Raw genomic sequence first — 18,999 nt, 5'->3', positions numbered from 1 at the left:
GATTAGCACAAGTAAAATGATACCTCCATTCAGAGCTCTACTGAGAGCAGATAGCAGTCAAAGTAACATAAATTGAAATGAACGAAGAGCTTACCTCTTAGTCCAAGGCTCTGCCCAGGTGGCGCAACATAACACCGAACTCCAGGAGTCTTTCGATGCACGCGAGCCTCTGTGCTGGGCGCGCAAACTTTCGTCTCCTTATGGCGATCATAATGTACAGAAGGAAGTCATTGCATCTGATTAGAGACACGACAAACCAGTTGTGAATGGAAAGTGGATAAGTGCAGTGACAATGCCAGTGGTGAAAGAACCTTGGAATGCTGGATTCTCGCTCACGCGTGACTTTCGCGTCATGGTCCGTGCACTGACGTCACCAACGGCCCTTCTCTGCCCGTTCTCCATACACAAGCAAGCAACTTAGCATTCACTCACAAGAACATTAGGTGTCATCTTCTATTAGCAACACTGCCACTTTACACAAATCCGACCAGCTTGGCTCCCGTATTTTTGGAAAGCTCATATCAGCTAAGTCCACCTTAATGCAGGGCATGTACGACGAGCGCGCGCACTGAGACGAAGTGCTCGAAACACCTCACCTTGCCCAGCTTCCAAAAAGTTCTTCCGTCTCCTCTTCTCCATATACCGCCGCGCTTCCTCCTCGCCAGAACCCTCCAGGAAGTACTGCATCGCAGCATTAGGAGCGATCGTAATAACCACCAAGGCCACGCGATCCGGAAGGACCTTCGTCGTCGTTCTTGCGGTCAGTCCGGCCTCTAGACTCCCGGCAGTAATAGTTGGGGCTAATGTACACACTACCGGCCGTGATGCCATTAACAGCATTGTTCCAGGACTGATCAACGCGGTCGGTCCGGCCTCTAGACTCCCGGCCGTGATAGTTGGGGCTAATGTACACACTACCGGCCGTGATGCCTTTAACAGCATTGTTCCAGGACTGATCAACTTCTGCGGTGTGGTCCCCAAGAGGGGCATCAGCCCTGCTTCGGTCAACGTCGTCATATTGGACAGCCCTCTTTCCCTGGGTCGGTCGCGATTGAGAGCTCCTAGTATCCGAACCACGAGGGCGCTGTGGCCGATCTTTCTCGTAAGATGCCGTGTTTGAGTAGCCACAATCATTTCGAGATGAATCACGGTGGTCTCGGCCTCGTCGATCATCAGGGCGGCGGCGATGATCGGAACGCCTACGATCATTTTCGGACTCGTCATCATCCAGGAGAGGTTGAGGAGTCTTGGTGCGACGAGGGGGTAGCCGCCGGTCAGGTCGTGGATACGTTGCGAGGCCCATGGCGTTACGACCATCGTCTATAGCATCCCAGTTGATCGAGTCGTACAGTCCGTGATCCAGTTTGGCGGTTCGCTGCGATGTTATGACTCGCTTTCCAATCGTCTCCAGCAGAGTGACACTGGCATCATCGAGATATCCGGCGAAATCCCAGTCCTTCGTAAGTGTGCATCGACTGGACGCGCCTGCGAACACGTATGACATATCCGAGATGCGAACTCGCTTCGTTGCCTGGCTTGTGTCCACCTTGAGAACGCCATGGGGGCCATGATTGGTGGGATTTCGGTCGCGAGCATCAGCTACACGTAGCCACTGCCAGTATGTATCCGGCGGTATGTACGGAGCGCGTAGCCCTTGCTCACCGTGAGTCTCCACACACGTAGTCAGAAACTCGTTGTCGCCTACAATGGCGCGAACGATATGAAACCGCCGTTTCGTGGAGACCTTTCCCAGTGCAGTACCAGCGGCGTCATTTCCGAGAGGAGTACCTTCGTCATTGGAGAACCCCACTGTTCGCTCCCTAAAGACCATACCGACCTTGACTCGATGTTCAAGAGGCATCTGGGGTGCACGCGGGATGCTCACGGCTGATTTGCTGAACATCATGAATAAGCGGTCGTGGAATGCTGGGTTCAGATGGACAGCAAGGCCCTTGATCACCGCACCAAGGTTAGTATGGATGAAGACCACATTGCGCCGCAGTATCTCGGCGATGTCTTCCGTCATGAGGTCGCTGGATCTGCCAGGAAAGGAGGTGAGGCTATCGGTCATCCAGACCTCATCTGTCTTTGCTCGGCGTGTGAAGTAGGATGCTTCCGCCGCGCCCCCGTGCTTTGTGGTCCTTGAGCGTTTGGCTGAATGCATCTCACTGCCAGTCAAGACGGCGCTCGGGTCACCCTCAACTTCAGTATCGCTGAGATCGTAGGACTCCTCGTCGAAGTCATCAGAGGGGCCAGAAGTCACTTCCGTGTGTTTGCGCTTTTTCGAGACATCGGACGTAGTTCCAAACGCGGGGATAGCAGGGGCTATATCATCCTTCAATACATTAGCTTTGCTCGCGGGGTTAAATATATTGCTTTGACGGAAAAGAGATCCGTGAGCAAAGCTGGGTTGATGCTCAAGGGAGCTTTTGTTGATAGTGGCGAGATGTTATCGTACCTCGTCATAGTTGAGTTGGGGTGTCGCAGGCTGGTACGATTGAATCAGGGGAAGTTCCGATACACTGAAACCTGAAAGCATGTCAGCGACATTGAGAGAGTAATGTAGTATATCGTACCTTGTCCGCGCCCGTCCGGATCAGTCATCTTGGAAGTTCGGTCTTGTGTACTATGATTGCAAGAGTGAACAGATAGCGCTAGCAGGGTGGGGTGGTATCGAGCAAAGGGCGAGCACTTGACTTTATATTTCCCCCCGAGGAGTTGGAGCCTAAACTACGGAGTGAATTTTGAGAGGCCGAAAGACTTCGTGGTACCAAGCTTGCACCGTGACCTTGGAAGTGAGGAAATTGCGCACGGCCCCAGGATAGTGTGGTGTTGAGAACCTTCGGATGAGGTTGAATGACAGAAAACGCTGTATATGGAACGTGGTTACGTCCATGTCAAGGTGGCCAAGAACGTGAGTTCATGTCCTTTGTTGAGCGACAATACTTATGTCCTTTGTTTGACTACACGCCTTCCTCAGCTTTACAAGTTGCTTGGGCCTCCCAGGTCTCAGCCCGCAACGAGCATGCTAGTGCAGAATTATCAGTTATTACTCACCTGGACAAATCGATGAATGGCGCAGACGCAGACATTATCCGAGCTTGCGCGTGCGAAATGGAGAGGAGCAGTCGCATCTGAGTATCAAAACCCTGCTGCGACTGCAAGAGTCATCCAAGTCCAAGAGGCAGACGACGATCTGAGGAAGGTCTCCGCTGTCACATTGTCCAAGAAGCTGACTGCAGGGCTGCAGACAGCGCTCTGCCTGGGAGGAAGTTACCGTTTCGATCTTTAACGAAGCTCGGGCGCTCCGCGAAAAATTCGGAGCTCAGGGTTTGGACGCAGCTGCCCTAGCGCGATCGACAAAGTTCCAGCTAAAGCTGCCTTCGTTGACTTCCAGAGCCGGAGATCTACGACAAGGGCTTGCACTTGCATCTCCACGCCAACTGTCTGTCGTTCAACATCCACCAACAACCGTGTTCACCTACCCTATACCATTGTACCCATACATGTCAAGATGTCGCATGAACTGCCACATCCAGAGACGTCGTCTGAAAAGGCCTGCAAGCACTGGGCGACGACGGTGATTAACCAATCAACCCAAGGTTGTTGACATAGCTCTTCAACAAGACCGAGATCAGGTTAAAGTCTTAGGCTTTTCCAGACAGCTTGCAGCTAGCATACAGCGAGCGCTTTGTCTTGGGAGAAGCTTCCGAAAGTTCGAAAGCGAAGCTCAGGTTCACCGACAGCGATTTGAGACGCAGGGTCAGGATGCTGCTGGCATAGCTGAGTCCACGGACTTTCGGTTACAACTCAAGAAGAAAGAACTGGAACAAGCCGGGACTCCTAGCGAAAGACAAGCGGAAGAATTGGATGATCTATGGCAACAGTTGATGCGAAGCCGAAACAACCAAGGGATCATCCTCAATAACAAATCAATGCTAGAAGACGAACTCAATGCAAAGCGAAATGCGTGGCGCGATGCTTGGCTGGTCGTTGACCGTATGCTAGATCCGGTGTTGATAGAATCGGGGTTCCTCAAGCCATATCCAGAGCAGAGGCAAGGAAATGCTGATAGAAGGCGAGCAACGAAAAGACATCATGGGAATGGTAGATTCCAGATCAATGCTGCCGGTGTTGATCGTCAGAGTGATACAGCAGACCGACCGCAAAATCGGGCAAGAGTTGTGATTGACATATCTGGAAAGCAGCAGGCTGCCGAGATAGCGTAACTTCTATACAGAAAGTATCGGGATAACTTCGATGATGAGCTGGATAAGGCTAGATCAAAGAGCGGAGACAATACTGGACCAAGAGGGTCTGCATCCGTAGCAGCAGACGACGAAAATGAAGCTAAAGCTCGCGATGACTTCCGCCAGGACATTTGGATTACAAAAGCGCAAGAGCTGGGCAGGGCGTGGGAACAAAAACGGGATGACCTGAAGTCCGCGCAACTACGTGCTGTCGAATTGCTCCCGGAACTTGAAAGCAGCCTATCCATACGGTCCAGTTACTTTAATGTGACCGAGGATGGGGTGTGGAGATCCGGTGAATCAGCAAGGTTGAAGCTGATGAAAGCTTGTCAAGGCTGGCGTCAGATTGCGGCAAGCGAGGGTCTTGGGAGTGACGTAGGTCACTCTGTGACCAGCCCGAACAACATGAGGGATAGCATCTATAAATACTCGGTAAGGCCCCAGGACAGCGGTTCTCGAGGGATGATTGAGTACAGGGCAGCGCCCTACAGCAGGCGTGGTCAACAGTCTCCTCGTAACTCTGCGGAAGCGAGGAAAGCTAGACTGCCGGTCTGGCGTAGCGAGCTCAGACCCTCAGAGGTAGGCCTGTCGCCACTTGAGGGCTTTCGACGTGCCGCGATGAGACAGAAGTCTACCACGAAAGGGAAGGCACAGAGCAGGTTGCACTTGCGTCGAGAGGCGCCCCAGACCAACGTACATGATCGCGACCACCATGGCTACCGCCATTATAGTTCCTCAGCCAGCGAGCAAAGCTCACATCGGAATCGAGCTCCTCGAACCGCGTCGTATTCACGTAGGGCTGCTGAAGCATCGAGGCGGCATAGCCGTGAAAGACGGGAGGATGTCGATAGGCGTAGTAATAATCGGTCGAGCGATCGAGGAGCCAGTCGGTATACAGGCAGGTCCAATAGAGACAGTATTCGAAGACGCTCAAACGTGTCGCATGGGAAAGAACGCCAGCGGGATATCAGGAAGCATGCGGCGGCCGCAGCGAAAAAGCGTGTGCGTGGGAGTCAACCTCTGGGACGCGAAAGACGAACAGCGATGGAGATATTGGGGATGAGGTCGCGGCGACCATGAAGGTGGTACTGGTTTGCGGTCAGTTGGGACGGAATGACCTACGCGTGCCGTTCGAAATGGGGCGGTGGCATCATAGCAGTATCGTATTTCGACATCTCGCAAGAATCATGAGTACACTCGCGGCCTTCACATATGGTGTGCTGTCTAGGAAAAGTCGTGACGTTGCGCATTGTTGCTCAGGAGAGACCACGGAAGGGTTGAAGCGTCCACAGGCGCGCTGAAGCTTGACACGCGCCCAGCGCTAGCGCGGCGGCACGGCTGAGTCAGCAAGAGTCTTGCCTCCCTGTCCAGCACTGAAGCATCTTCATATCCTGAACGGAAGATTGCATAACTGAATGGAGCTGTTGTGAGCCTCTAGATACAGAAAAAAAGCAACTAGCTTCGTCATTTCTCTTTCTATAGCTCATCCTTTTCTTCCTTCCACCCATCGCCCACTCCTCGCATCCATTGGACCCCAACCAACTTCAATCCCTTCTTCTCGGCCAACTGCTCTGCTCTAAAACTTCTCCTCTCAACAAACTCATCTCCTCCAACATCCGCCTTCTCTACAGTCTCGCCTGCCTTCTCCTCAAATAGAAGAAAGAGGTACCGATGTGGCCCGCTCTCATCCTTCGGTCCAGGTGCCAGGTACTGCGTGATCGTCTTTCCTCTCGCGGTGATGTCTTCTGGAGAGGTGGTCGCTGATGGAGATGGAATGGAAGTCACAACCCAGTGGCGCCAGTAGCCAAACTTTGGGTCGTCTGGTGTAGGCGCATCTGGATCGATCATCATGAATGTGTAGCTTGCGGCGGAAGACGTCGGTGGAGACGAGATGGAGATGATAGGTTGCTCTTTGACCTGGCTCACACGAGCGAGACCTCCATGTTTTGGAGTAAGTCCAGAGGAGAACTTGACGCTAAGATCCAGGGCTGGGGTGAAAGATTCGGGGATAATGGCGGAAGGAAGTAGGTTGGCGCTTTTCAGCGATTCGACGAGAGCATTGGCGGCCATCTTGGTACTTCAAACTGCCAGAAGACGGGCTTGATGATATAAGAAGATGATTGTGGTCAATCTAAGAGTCGATGCGCTGGTGTAGGTGGTTTTGTTGCGCAGCCGTGATGGTCAAGGTCTATTGGTGGATAAACCCAGCTCTCGCTTGGTTCTCCGCTTGAGGCTCCGCTCTTGCACTTGGCGACCTTATAGAGCATAGATTCGGGGTGCAATAGACGATAGCGAAGCCCGGTGACGTGGGTAAGGCCGTCTACGACCCGAAGCACGCGAACGGTTAGTTAGCTTTGTGAGCACCATGACAGGCCATCACTCAGATAGACATGTCTTGCGTTCTACTTGGGCTGGGTGTTTGAACTTCCGGCTTCAGAGCTTCTAATGAAGCTCTGAACATGCCTGGAAGCAGCCGCTCCCCATAGATGCTATGAGACAAGCACTGTGATGTCTTTCATTCTGTCATGCACGGGTTGCATGCGAAGGAAAGAACATTCAGAAGGCCGGTACGTCGGGCCAGTATAGCGACTTCGTATGATACCTGGGTAGATTGAAGATGAGGAAACTTTTGCAGAAAGAAGCCAACCCCTATTGCCGATGGGTGTTGATGTACTGAGTTCGTGAGTATAGCGGGGTTCAAAGACGCGTCTTGTTCAATGCTGTGAGGCCAGCGTTCAGTATCGATAAGGGAATGCGCTAACTGGATCCAGGCCTAGTCCCAAAAATGACAAAACACGTAGGAGTGATGATGCATCTTGATCACGAGCCGTAAAGCATCTTTCACGTTCTGGACCAACTATCAAAGACTCTTGCTCAACTGCTTGACTGTTTCTACTCTACTGTTCCTCAAAGTTTGCTCTCTCGCGCCGCAAACGACTGTTGGCACGCGAAATGCAAAATAAAAAGGTTCCACCTCTGAGGATACAACTCCTTCATCCTGTCATACAATGCCTCAGCACTTGTTGTCCTGGCCAACTCCTTTTCAAATGTATAAATGTACTCCCTAGTCGACTGGATCAAATATGGCGCATCTGCCTGTGAAGCTCTCTTATGTCCTGCAACAACAATATGCGGATTCTTTGCCTCAATGAGATCGATAGCATCCAGCCACTCCTTACGTTTATCTGGCGTGTTGGCCTCGCCAAAATGCTGATGACAGTCGCCGTACACAATGTCGCCCGTAACAACAAGGTCGACTGCAGGGACGTGGAGAAAGCTGGAGAACTCATTGTCCGTGTGTCCGACTTCGACGCCATGCAGCTTCTCGCCGTCGATGAAGAATTCGCCTGAGGCAGGGAGAGCCTTCGGTATCGGCCTGGCTTGATGTATCTGATCCGGAAAAAGATTTGGCCAGACATGGTCGAAGGTCGTGTTGTACAATTCTTGGATTCCAGCTACAACGTTTTGCGTGGCGACGAATTCAAGGCCCGGAAAGTGTTCTTGTAGTACTGGCACAGCCGCGAAGTGATCGGGATGTGCGTGGGTGGTATAAACATATTTGAGCTTCTTGTTCGGAGCTGTCTCGCGAATCCATCTGGCGATCTCCTCGCCTTGCTGAACCGTGATGGGAGTATCGATGAGGGCGGCTGACTCGGGTCCGTGGACAAGTACACAGCTGATGGGTGACCAAGCTGCCCTTTCGTAATCAGGAAAGCCGGTTGTAGCTGGGATAACGGGGGCAATATAGATATCGACTTGAAGCTTGGTATTACCCATTTTGTGATTTGTGTGCAGTAATCTGAGAAATATTGTGATGAAGATATAGAATATCTCCAGTTCAATGAGACCTCGGGATCTTTATAGAGGAGCGCTTGTATGGATAAGAGGATAATCGGTACCGGCGACGATGTGAACTCTTGGTTGGTTACGTAGAATGATCAATGCAGGTGTGGGGTGCGGGGAAGCTCGAAACTAGTTTACGTCCGTACATATGCGCATCGGGGGCATGCGGAGAGACCCATGGATATGTGTATACCCTAGCTTACGCCCGTACATATGCGCATCGGGGGCATGCGGACCGACCCATAGATCTGTGCATACCCTAGCTTACGCCCGTAAATGCGTGGAAGTCTAATCGCAATACTAGGTAGACTTCCGGCTTGGCTATCGCCCCACACATGTGGTGATTAGTAATAAAAGTTTAAGGTCAATTGTCCTGTCGACTTGCCGTTGGCAATTGATTATGTGAACTTATTCAGTCCATGTGGAGATCTCTAACTCCGCAAAGGCTTGTTGTGAACTATGATGTGGATGCAACGACCAACACCCGCTATTGAGAATACATCTTGCCGCATGTGCTTTCCCTGCTCTGCAACCGTGTACTCACAGGTCATATTTCTGACATTTTTGAGTCGCAATAAGTCGATTAACGGAGGCTTATCAAAAAAGCCAAGCGAGAAGGCAGTTTAACTGCACGGATGCAAAATGTACAAATCTTAAGCAGTAGACAGAGTGCGCAAAGTGTGCTTTTTTTGGTTCCTGGTAGATTGGCAGATCAGGAGGTCAAGCTCAATTGTTTTCCACACGCCACTATCAGCCTACAATCCTTCGGGATATGGTACAGCACGATTTTCCTTGACCCAAACTTTCTCCTGCTCACTTCCAAACTTCGGCGGAACCAATCCATTGACCTTCCACAAACGCCGGTCCGTTTCATCCACGTGGAACTCCCAATCGTATCCCTTGTCAGCAACGTGAGGCTTCAAAGCCTGGTCAATTCGCCTGGCTGTTTTGTCCATCGCGATGTCGTCGTCTGGCAGGTTGACGGCAATGTGCTCGATGACGAATCGAATGAACGGCTTGTCCGTTTTCTGCTCCCCACCTATCCACATATCCTGCGGACCCACTTTGATGAAGTTGACGACAACGTAAAAAGGAGGAAGGCCTATGTCCGTATAGATCTTGGTGATGTCTTGAGTGAGAGCCTTCCTCGCGGCCGTATCCTGGAAATGGCCTTCGGGGTAGAAGACGAGCCAGAGAGGCATTGTAGAGTGTGTAGTAGGTTTTTATAGTAAAATGGTAAGAACAGAGGTTGTGAGTTCAGTAAGTCGAGATGGATGGTTGGAAATCAATAACTGATGCGACGGACGCCACAATATAAACAATCTCCATTCCCCCGTATCAATTGACAAGTAGTCTTGAATCTTATCCCCGCATCTGAAAGTTCACCTGGGCAATCTAAGATCGTGATCCAGAAGAAATTCGGGCAAAGGGAAGATCCCACTAAAAAGTGGACCCCGCAGCCAGCCTGGAGATCAAGAAAGGCTGTTGAACTAAAAGCACTTCACGGTTTGTCTGATCATCGGACTGAACCAAACAGGAGTCAATTTTGCCCATCGGGAAAAGACCGGAGCAGTAATGTTCCGAAATTTGTGAAGTTACGGCCTTTGTAAAGTTACGGCCGTATGAGATTGCTCGCACGTGCTCCGGAGTTAGTTACGTAAGCTTTGACGCAGACATCCGGAGGGTCGTAAGGGCGGAATCTGTGAAGCATTGTGATAGGATTTACCTGAGGTTGCACTAAAGTATGGATTACAAAGTTGCCTACATGTATGAGTAACCACGGTAGCTTGAGGGTAGTCTATAATATAAAGCATCCTAATGGCTCGATCCGCCTCTTCAACCACCTCAACCACCTCAAACTCATTACCCTCTTCCACAAACGTTTTTTCTGTGAATCCGAAGCACATTCTTGCGATCATGTCCACCCAACCAGCGTCTTTCCAAACGCTGGACCAAACCACCCTGCGTGGCTTGTTCTATACCCCTAAACCCTACTCCGGACAAAAGTTGCCATGCGTAGTCCTTTCACATGGCTTCTCCGCCACGAAAGATCAGGGCCTGACAGCGGTCGCCGAATATCTTGTGGCGAACCTTCCCATCACCGCTTTGGTTTTCGACAATCGTGGATTTGGAGAGAGCGATGCTGGAGTAGGCAGACCTAGACTGGAAGTTGACGCACCGATACAAATCAGTGATATTTCCGACGCCATTACTTACGCTCAGACCCGACCTGAGGTGGACCCTACCAAGATCGGGATTTGGGGCTCGTCGTTCAGCGGTGGTAATGTGCTTTGGGTTGCTGCGGTGGACCGAAGAGTGAAGGCCGTCGTTTCGCAGGCGCCGTTGGTGGAGGGATACTCTGCTTTTGCCAATTTGTTGCGGTCAGATGACATCGCAGATTGGGAAGCAGATTTCCAGAAAGGTCCGTGCCGACCCAATCCTCTAACACATCTATTGAGTTTTGACTGATTTGATTATTCTAGATCGAATTGATCGTGCTGCTGGCAAACCACCTATGATGATTCCTGTTGTCGATCCAAATCGATTAAACCGATCGGCCATGACTACAAAGGATAGTAACGCGTCCATGGGAGGTGCTGAGGGTGTCGTTCCTCACTTCAAAAACCAAGTAACCTTGAGAAGGTTTGTTACGCAAAAACCAACCTGGCAATGCCAGCGAAGATTCATTCAGCTAACTCGTGGTCAGCATGGAGAATCTTAGAGCGCATCCTGGAGCGGCCTGGATTCACCACATTTCTCCGACACCGTTACTCATGACTGTTGCAGATAACGATGTTGTGACGCCTAATGCGACTACATTGGAGGCATACAGTCGTGCACTCGAGCCAAAGGAGCTGCATTTGTTCCGCGGTGGTCATTACGAAGCATACGCCACGCAACCCAACTTCGAGGAATGCGTCAAGCGACAGGCTGATTTCTTCAAGAGAAAGCTTTGCTCTTGACCATGCATTGGGTTTAATATGAAGCTTTTGGCTATCGGATTGGAGACAGACGTAGATTTAGCGGATTGCTCGCGCAATCTTTACCAATACAAGAACTTCACTGCTTACAATATGTCACTATACCCTGTGCATCCCGAGAGAGATACTCCTCTGAGTAATTCGCTTTCCCGCAACTTTGTATCCCAGGCAATCGGGAAGAGGCACCTTAAGGCCCACAGGTCAAGCTCAGGTCGGCTCATGCCCTAGCTGCACCTCCATCATCACGCACTATGTCATGAAGATGACTACATCACCAATCTCCAATCGCGCAATACAAACAATCTGATGGCCCGGCGACTTCGCGTCGACAGAAACCACGTATCCGTCTCCCGTGGACTCGCTGAAGGCGAGCAGGACATCTCGAAACAAACTCTACAAACTACGAAAGACCTCCGTCGGCGGCAACTCCTCTCTGGGCTGCCCTGATCCGGGACTTCTGAAGATCCGCCATGCGCTGCGCTTTCCTCGCTCTACCCTCTGCTAAGAGCTTGTTGTCGTGAAGCTCTTCCCTGTCGGCTTGACGTTCTTCTCTAATCCTGAAGCGCTTCGCATGAAACCGGGCATCTTCAGATTCCATCTCGTACTTCAAGAGCTGTTCTTCTGGCGTTTGAGGCGCGAAGTCGTAGCCAAAGTTGAGGAAGTCAATGCGCTCTCCGATGTCTTCAACATCTCGCTTTCGCTTAGCGCGAAGCCGTTTTTCATTGTCGGCCGAGGATTCTTCAGACGCTTCTCTGCTCCGACGGAGAGGGCGTTCCCGTAGGTGCGTCTCTCTGCGAGACCTGCGAGACTCTGCCTGGTCATCCCTCGGATGAGGCGAGCGGGACGGCTCAGGTTGACGGGTCGGGCGGTCGACCGGGGCACGAGGTCTACGCTCTTGTGATGCGGCTGGATTACCTTCGGCTGGCGGCCTTTCATCGGCTTGTGATGGCCTTGTTGGTTCCTGGAATAGAGCCTCTTGTACCCTATCCCGCGGCAGTAGGGGACGGAAAGGCTGCCCCGGCAGCCCGTTGAACCTGAGGTTCATGCTACCTGCGTACAGTCCTGGAGCGGGTAAGATACCGATGGGTGCCCTCTGTTGCGGCGTAGGAGTGTGCTGATGGTATGCCTCGAAGTCTAACGAATGCTGAGATGGCACCGGAGAGCCATTGGCCGGCTCGTCATCGTTGTTAAAGAGATGACGTCCTGTAGCCATAGCTCGCGGCATCTCTGGAATGTACTCTGGGGTCTTTTCTCCGCCCAACTCTCTGCCAGACTCTTCAGCTTGACCACGTTCATTCGGGGAAACGTCTGGTCTGATGTTGCACATCCTATGAGCTTCTATCAGGGCGATATGTGCGTCCTTTACATCGTCCGGGCGAACAATGCCGATATTATCGACCTGATCTTGCTTCTTAGGTCTGCCAATACCTTTCGGGTGCCTCTTTCTGTTCTCGATCGCAAGTCTTATTTCTCGTTGTATCTCCCCGATGTCTAGAGCGACCTTGGACATGGCGTACAAGATTGGGATGAACTCATGAAACCAGTTTTCTAGATTCTCTCCGCCCCGTGGCCTGATGTCTTCTGGAAAGATATCGATAGCCTCAATTCTCCAGGTTGTTTCGAGGTGCTCTAGCGTCTCCTTTTTGTATGAGCCCTGCATCGCATCGGCACGGCGGTAAATGTGGCCGGCAGCCTCTTGCTCATGGGCATTCTTAACCAGCAACAGTACGTCTTTTAGTATGATCCAATGCCGCCTATCCCAGATTGTACTGCTCACACGGCGTTCTGCATTGGCGGTAATCTCTTTGAGCACTGCGACATGGTCTTTTCTGTATCGCGACACCTCCAGCAAGACACTGGCGATTGCTTCGTCCCAGGAAGGAATATCATCCCAGTCCAGTGGCTGCAAGTGAGGCGGAAACACTTCATACACATCTTTAACAGACCAGTTACGCGCGATCTCCTTTAGTTGTTCCGCTAAGACCGGTGTATCCTCTTCGTATGAAGTCGCCATGGTGCTGTCAGAATGTCGAGCGGTCTCAGAGACGGTGCACGCGATGAAGGTAGTAGTACTAGTAGCCTTGTATTAGCGGCCATGCAACTGCGGGGCGTCAAGACAGATCGACATACCTGGATGTGAATACGCGTTGGCGACGCTGGAGTCTGCGATTCAATTGCCGTCGCCGCTTGTGTAGAAAGGCGGCCGCGAAAGCTGCAGAGGTCTCTAGATCAGCCCGGGATCCTAGGAAATCTCTGTGTCGACTGTTGTGAAATGTGCGCCTAAGACAGCGACAACAGCTTCAGGTCAAAAAGGTGGGGCTGGTCAAACAAAGCTTGCGCACGTACAAAGTGAAAGAGGACGAGAACCAATGGACAATGACCTTTGTTTGAGGGGCTAGTGACTAGAACAAATTGCTCTAGAAGTACGAGAAGACTATGCGACGCTCACCCTGAAACCAGGCTGGGATATTGGCAAAGCTTCGCCCTTCCATCATCAACGTGTCTCTGGTCTCCAGCCTTGGCTATATCGATGTTGAAAGGTAGCAACTGGACCTCTTCTTCTCTTGTCAGATGCTCGTCTTCGGGTGCATAACCAAAGTTTCAGAAGCTGATTCAGTCTCCGATGTCGGTCTGGTCTGGTTCAGAGATCTCATTCACTCCTGCGTCTAGAACAGGATGTCGCAGTCAAACCCGAGGCCGTCTGTCCTTCCCAGCATCGGTGTTTCTCTTCCTCTTTCTGCCAGAACTTCCCTTGCGTCTTGACATGATCACTTCGCCATTCCTCTCACTATCGACCCTGCTCTCTACGAAGCGTACAGCACTCAAATAGCTCATGTGCATTCTTCGGTATCTTGCTAGTATCTGCAATCTCAAAGCATGGTAGTAGTCTTCCTGCGCTTGGTACAGTTGATCTTTCTCAAGATTTAGAGTTCGCAGGTCGTCTAGGGACGCACTTTTGGGGTCATCAGGGGGTTCTTCCAGCAAACCATTATCTCCATCGATGCCTGCGAACTGTTCATGAAGTGGACGCGCTTCTTTTGTCTTATCTTCGGCTGATTGGAAACACCCTTCATCGCTGTTCAGACATTCACCTCTTCGCTCAGTGTGTTTAGATCTTCTTCCATCGGTATTTGCGCGTCGTTCACTTTGGTCCGGGGACGAGTCCGGACGATCTTACCGTCTATCCGCTTCTTGGCCCTGAGTTTCGGGTAGCTTCCAATTCCTGCACATTCGATCGCAGTGAGAAGGGATCTCATGTAGTCGGTCAGCCCGCCTAGATGCCATGACGATGGAGTGCGAATATCAAAATTATGAGGCGTTGCGTGGGTCTAGAAGAGCAGAGCATAGCTTATCGGTAACGTCTACTGTTAGTTCGCGATCGTCGCCAGTGTAAGTTTTGATGGCCGAAAGAGAAGCGACCAAGCAAACAAAGGCCGTAACGCCCTCAAAGAGTATGGACAAAGACGAGTGCATTCCCATTGCCCACGCTACAGAGATGAGTTCAAACGAGACCAACTCGGTCGAGAGATCTGGTCAGACGTCTGATGGGTCGTGATGGCTAACAAGAACTAGCGAATTGTAGTATACTCCTCACTATCTCCACAGTGATGCGATAGCACTATTCAATACTAGCGCTACAACACCTTCATATGTGTATTCCTCGCAGCTATCCAGATCCATCAAGTAATACCGACTAGCTATATCGACCGCCTTTTTCGGCTTACAGATCTTCTTCTCGCACCGGTACCTCCGACAGTCTCCCTCCTACCTTCTCTCGCATTTTCTGGCATCAAATCCTCCGCCTCCGCCTCCGTGAGACGCTTCCTAACCCTGAAAAGCTTCTGTTCCATGGTCATGATCCTCAGACGATGACGAGGTAGCTTTCGAATTTGCAGCCGCAGCAGCTTCCCGTCTGATCTTCAACCGAGACTCCTCAACATCGACCATGAGCTGCGCAAATATCGCTCTACCCTCGAAGAACAGCTCAGCAGTCTTGAACCTGTACCGATCCTGATGTATTTTCGAGAACTCGACATCGACCTTAAGCTTCATCAACTTTTCCTCCGGCGTCTGGGGCTTTATTTCGGCGTATCTTTTCAGGAAGTCGAGGCTGTCTCCAGTTTCGTCCTTCCGATGCGGTACCTTGTCCATATAGAAGTCTTTCGTTTTGCGATCTGCCATAAGCTTGTAGCGCTTTGCATGCACTTTGGACAACTCGACATCGGCTCGGTACTTCATCAGCCTCTCCTCTGGCGTTTTGGGCTCGAAATCATCGTATCCGAAGTTCAGGAAGTCGATGCGGTCTCCGAAGTCTTCGGTCTTCAATTTAGGCGTAGAGATCATTTGCGGAACGGGGCGTGCATTGGGGCTCTTGGCTTTATATGCGGTCATACGAGGACGGTGACTTTGAGGGCGCAGTGCGGATCGGGAGATATCTCGGCGGTCACGCGCGCTCATTCGAGAGCTAACTTGATCCTGGTCTAGATAATTTGGCTCCTGCCGCCGACTCTCGAGTCCGGCTATGTAAGCCTTCACGAAGAACTTAGGGCTGTACAGGCTAAAGAGGGTTTTAAGAAGCTATTTCTTTACTATAATATTATAATCTAAGCTATTATATTATCTTAAGTCTTTTAAAATATATTAAGTTTATAAAGTTTATCTATTACTATAATATACGTAATATATATAAGCTTTTAATATCTTTTAAGTATTTTTTAAAAGTTTATTAAGCTAATATTAAAATAATTTTATTTCTAAAATAATCTCTACTATTAAAATCTAAATTTTTAGTAATAATAATAATAATAGTACTAAAAGTATATATATAAAGAGTTTATAAACTATAAATAAATAAGTTTTAGAAAGTTTTTTTTATATTATATATACTAGTATTAAGTATTAAAATATAGAGTTTTATCTAAAGTCTACTAAGACTAAAAAATATTTACTTATATACTACTTCTAGCTATACTTTTTAATAGCTTTTAAATTATAAATTACTTTTAATTTAGAAATATAAATTACTTTTAATATTACTTTCTAGCTTATATTTTAATTATTACTTATTTTAGGCGTAAAATAAGTTAAAATATAAATAATTTTACTTACTAAATACTATTAGAGTAATATTAGCTTTTACTAATATACCTTTAATAGCTTTTATAAGTTAATATTCTTATATACTATATTTCTAGAACCCCCTCTGCGCGGTACAGGGGTTTTGAGCAAGAGGCACTTATCCACTAGGGTATTTCCTGGTTTTGCTTGGTCTGAGTCGCTGCTGCCACGAGCACGTTTAGTGTTGCGGTCTTCGCGAGCATCTGGTGCGTCGGCAGGACGCTTCAGCGCCGGACGAAAAGGCAGGTTCATCGGAGAGTGTAAGGTTTTCGGGGTATCGCTGACCTCAGACAGGCGTCGAAGACTGCCCCCCAGAGCGCCTTCTTGTTGAGAGATCTCGTCATCAATGATCGTCGGAGGTGCACATGCAGCGCGACGACGAGCGCGTGCAATCGCATTTTCCGAGCTATAGGCGTTCATATTGTAATATCTGGGCAAAGGCGTGTAGAAGTTCAACGTGGTCGGTAACTGCGAGTGGAAAGCGAAGGCCCGCTTAAGTCCTCCAGGGAACCTTGGAAGTTCCGTGCTAGTGCAGTTAAGTGTGCACGGTGTTGAAATGCTTGAAGTGAAAAGCCTACCGGGCTATATAGTGTTACTCATGACTAACGATCTAAAATAAGCTACTGGGGTGGTCCAATCTGTCAGCCAATGAACAAAGATCGCCTCGTCGTACTTGAATATGAGAGAAGCGAGACGTTGTACGGACTTAAGCGATTACATTATCCTCGCCTGCCATCCCTGGTCTCTCTCTCATGACGCCTAGTTTCCCTACCTCTTCCTTCATCGTCTCTGTTGTACCTCGTTCTTTCTCTGCCAGCGACACGCTTGTTGGTCTCGATCACCTTTTTCTCATACATCTGCACTCTCGCCATATATCGAGCCAGCATCTTCCGCCTCACAGCTTCGTAATATTCCTCTTGCGCACCAAGCAGTTGCACTGCCTCGTCCCGTAGTCCAAGCCGCTCATCGAAAGTGGCATCGGGTGGGTCGGTAACCAGATTGGGCGTCTCAATGGCGTATTCACTGGAGTGGTTAGTGGCGGCGCCGAAATAGGCTGGCTGCTCGACCGGACGACTTCGCTGCAACGAAGGATGTGGTGGTAGCCTGGATCGCCTATTGATACTTGGTGCACTTCTATCACGATCACGTGGTCGAGGTCGGCTCCTACTTCGCGGCCGGTAACGACTTGGTGACCTGCCCGCTGGACTTCTTAGACGGCTGCGTCGTCTGTCATCTCGACTGTCACGTCTCGATATAGACTTTGTCCCCCACTCATCCCCCTGCCTGCCATACCTTCGTAATAAGTCATGGTAATCCACCTCATACATATGTTTGTATCTATTCCACCTCACCTCATCTCTTCTCAGTCCCGGTACAGTGACATTGTTGTATCTTTGCAAATCCTCTGGCTCCATGTTTTTGATGACATAATCTCGCGCCTCCTGGACATCCCTAGCCGTGACTTCACCTTCATGCTCATCGCGTGTAAGTACTTCATGCAATGCCTCACGTGCCGTATCGAGTGAGGTTGTTTTGGCAAGCGAAAATAAGGCGAACATGAGCCATGGGTCCGAGAATCTGTACTCTTCCAGAAAAGGGAATGGTGGTGTGAAGAAGTCGTGCGGGTGCCTCAGATCCCAGGTATTGAGTATGTATGTCTGCAGATCGTCCATTGGGGCGAAAAGGCTGTTGGGTGCGTATTCACTTTGGAGCTCAGACATGTTGGCGGCGCTGAGACGGATTAGTCGTGCGTAGGAATTGGATTGATCGCGACGTAATCTTGCGGCGGCTCTTTTGTGGTTGATACGGTCTCAGCGTTGCCAAAGCTCTTGCGAGATAGTGCGATATGAAAGAAAGTCGCGCTTTTGTGCTCGAACAAAGACACAGCACAATTTGATAGAGCTCGTCAAACAAAGACATTTTCAACACAACCATGCTTCGCTAGCAAAAGAGAAAGCGCCTAACCTCATGTGGCATGCTACCACTAAGCGTTCATAGAGCTTACGTCTACATTAGACTATCATTGCACACTTCTGCCCCTCTACCGCCCCATCTTCCTCTTCTTCCCTGTACCGCTAAGCTTACAAGCCAAAACATCCCTCTCATACATAAGCACCCTCTTCCTATAACTCGCCACAAGTTTCCGCCCCACAGATCTCTCATACGCCTCTCTAATCCTATAAAGCTCTATCTCACCCTCAATAAACTTAATCTCCTCATCCTTCGATACATGCTTCGGCCATTCGGGAAATGGCGGCCAAGTGATATCGTGTACGAAGACCTCGTCCATGGGTGTGCAACTACGGTCTCGTCGCTGTGATGGTCGGTGTGACTTCCGTTCAAGATCGCTTTTATCATGACTTGGTCGCAAAGGTCGTCGTGACGTGTGTATCGGAGACGGACTGCGTGATGACTTATTTGGAGAAGGCCGTCTCGTATAATGACTCCTCGGGTGATTCCTCGGAAGCGGCGAAGGTAAGCTCGGAGGATACGGGCCTTGCGATCGTGATCTCGTCGGCAAAGACCCCAGTGAACTATCGCTAGAAATCGATGACATCGATGACGACGGACATCTTACTTTCCGCGGCCGCGTCTCGCTGCAATTCATCCTCCCCTGCCCTTCCATTTGTGAAGCAATGAGCTTCCTTGCTTCTTCCAGACCTCCCCAAGCACCTGGAGCGTGTTTTGGCGGGGTGGGAGGAAGACCCCTCGGTTGCATCTTCTCCGAGCTTCTTCCTTCTCTCTTTTCCTCCTTCTGCTGCGCTAGCAATTTCCTAACGTCTGCCAAACGCTCAGTCGCACTCTGA

At 50.2% G+C, this 18,999-nt stretch overlaps 6 protein-coding genes across 6 annotated transcripts; all 6 read right to left on the bottom strand.

The window, feature by feature from the left end:
* Window positions 1-694: 694 nt before the first annotated feature.
* J4E79_005297 (uncharacterized protein) lies at window positions 695-2,604 on the bottom strand (the record flags this gene model as incomplete). Its single annotated transcript, XM_049354175.1, has 3 exons — window positions 695-2,335; window positions 2,459-2,529; window positions 2,577-2,604. The coding sequence occupies 3 exons, from the start codon at window positions 2,602-2,604 to the stop codon at window positions 695-697; spliced, it is 1,740 nt and encodes a 579-aa protein (XP_049211040.1).
* Window positions 2,605-5,726: 3,122 nt separating this feature from the next.
* On the bottom strand, window positions 5,727-8,027 carry J4E79_005296 (uncharacterized protein; the record flags this gene model as incomplete). Its single annotated transcript, XM_049354174.1, has 2 exons — window positions 5,727-6,327; window positions 7,225-8,027. 2 exons carry the CDS (start codon window positions 8,025-8,027, stop codon window positions 5,727-5,729), a joined length of 1,404 nt encoding a protein of 467 aa, XP_049211039.1.
* Window positions 8,028-8,848: 821 nt separating this feature from the next.
* On the bottom strand, window positions 8,849-9,295 carry J4E79_005295 (uncharacterized protein; the record flags this gene model as incomplete). Its single annotated transcript, XM_049354173.1, has 1 exon — window positions 8,849-9,295. The coding sequence occupies one exon, from the start codon at window positions 9,293-9,295 to the stop codon at window positions 8,849-8,851; it is 447 nt and encodes a 148-aa protein (XP_049211038.1).
* Window positions 9,296-11,474: 2,179 nt separating this feature from the next.
* J4E79_005294 (uncharacterized protein) lies at window positions 11,475-13,088 on the bottom strand (the record flags this gene model as incomplete). The annotated part of the gene is made up of 1 exon (XM_049354172.1): window positions 11,475-13,088. One exon carries the CDS (start codon window positions 13,086-13,088, stop codon window positions 11,475-11,477), a length of 1,614 nt encoding a protein of 537 aa, XP_049211037.1.
* A 1,811-nt stretch (window positions 13,089-14,899) lies between these two features.
* Window positions 14,900-15,466, bottom strand: J4E79_005293 (uncharacterized protein; the record flags this gene model as incomplete). The annotated part of the gene is made up of 1 exon (XM_049354171.1): window positions 14,900-15,466. The coding sequence occupies one exon, from the start codon at window positions 15,464-15,466 to the stop codon at window positions 14,900-14,902; it is 567 nt and encodes a 188-aa protein (XP_049211036.1).
* Window positions 15,467-17,356: 1,890 nt separating this feature from the next.
* On the bottom strand, window positions 17,357-17,913 carry J4E79_005292 (uncharacterized protein; the record flags this gene model as incomplete). Its single annotated transcript, XM_049354170.1, has 2 exons — window positions 17,357-17,410; window positions 17,545-17,913. The coding sequence occupies 2 exons, from the start codon at window positions 17,911-17,913 to the stop codon at window positions 17,357-17,359; spliced, it is 423 nt and encodes a 140-aa protein (XP_049211035.1).
* Between the last annotated feature and the right edge of the window lie 1,086 nt (window positions 17,914-18,999).

This window comes from Alternaria viburni, assembly GCF_023758015.1.
Source record: "Alternaria viburni strain BMP 2772 chromosome Unknown scaffold_10, whole genome shotgun sequence".
Lineage (NCBI taxonomy): Eukaryota > Fungi > Ascomycota > Dothideomycetes > Pleosporales > Pleosporaceae > Alternaria > Alternaria viburni.
Note: the sequence above shows the minus strand (reverse complement) of the source record. Positions and strands in the feature narration are given on the sequence as shown.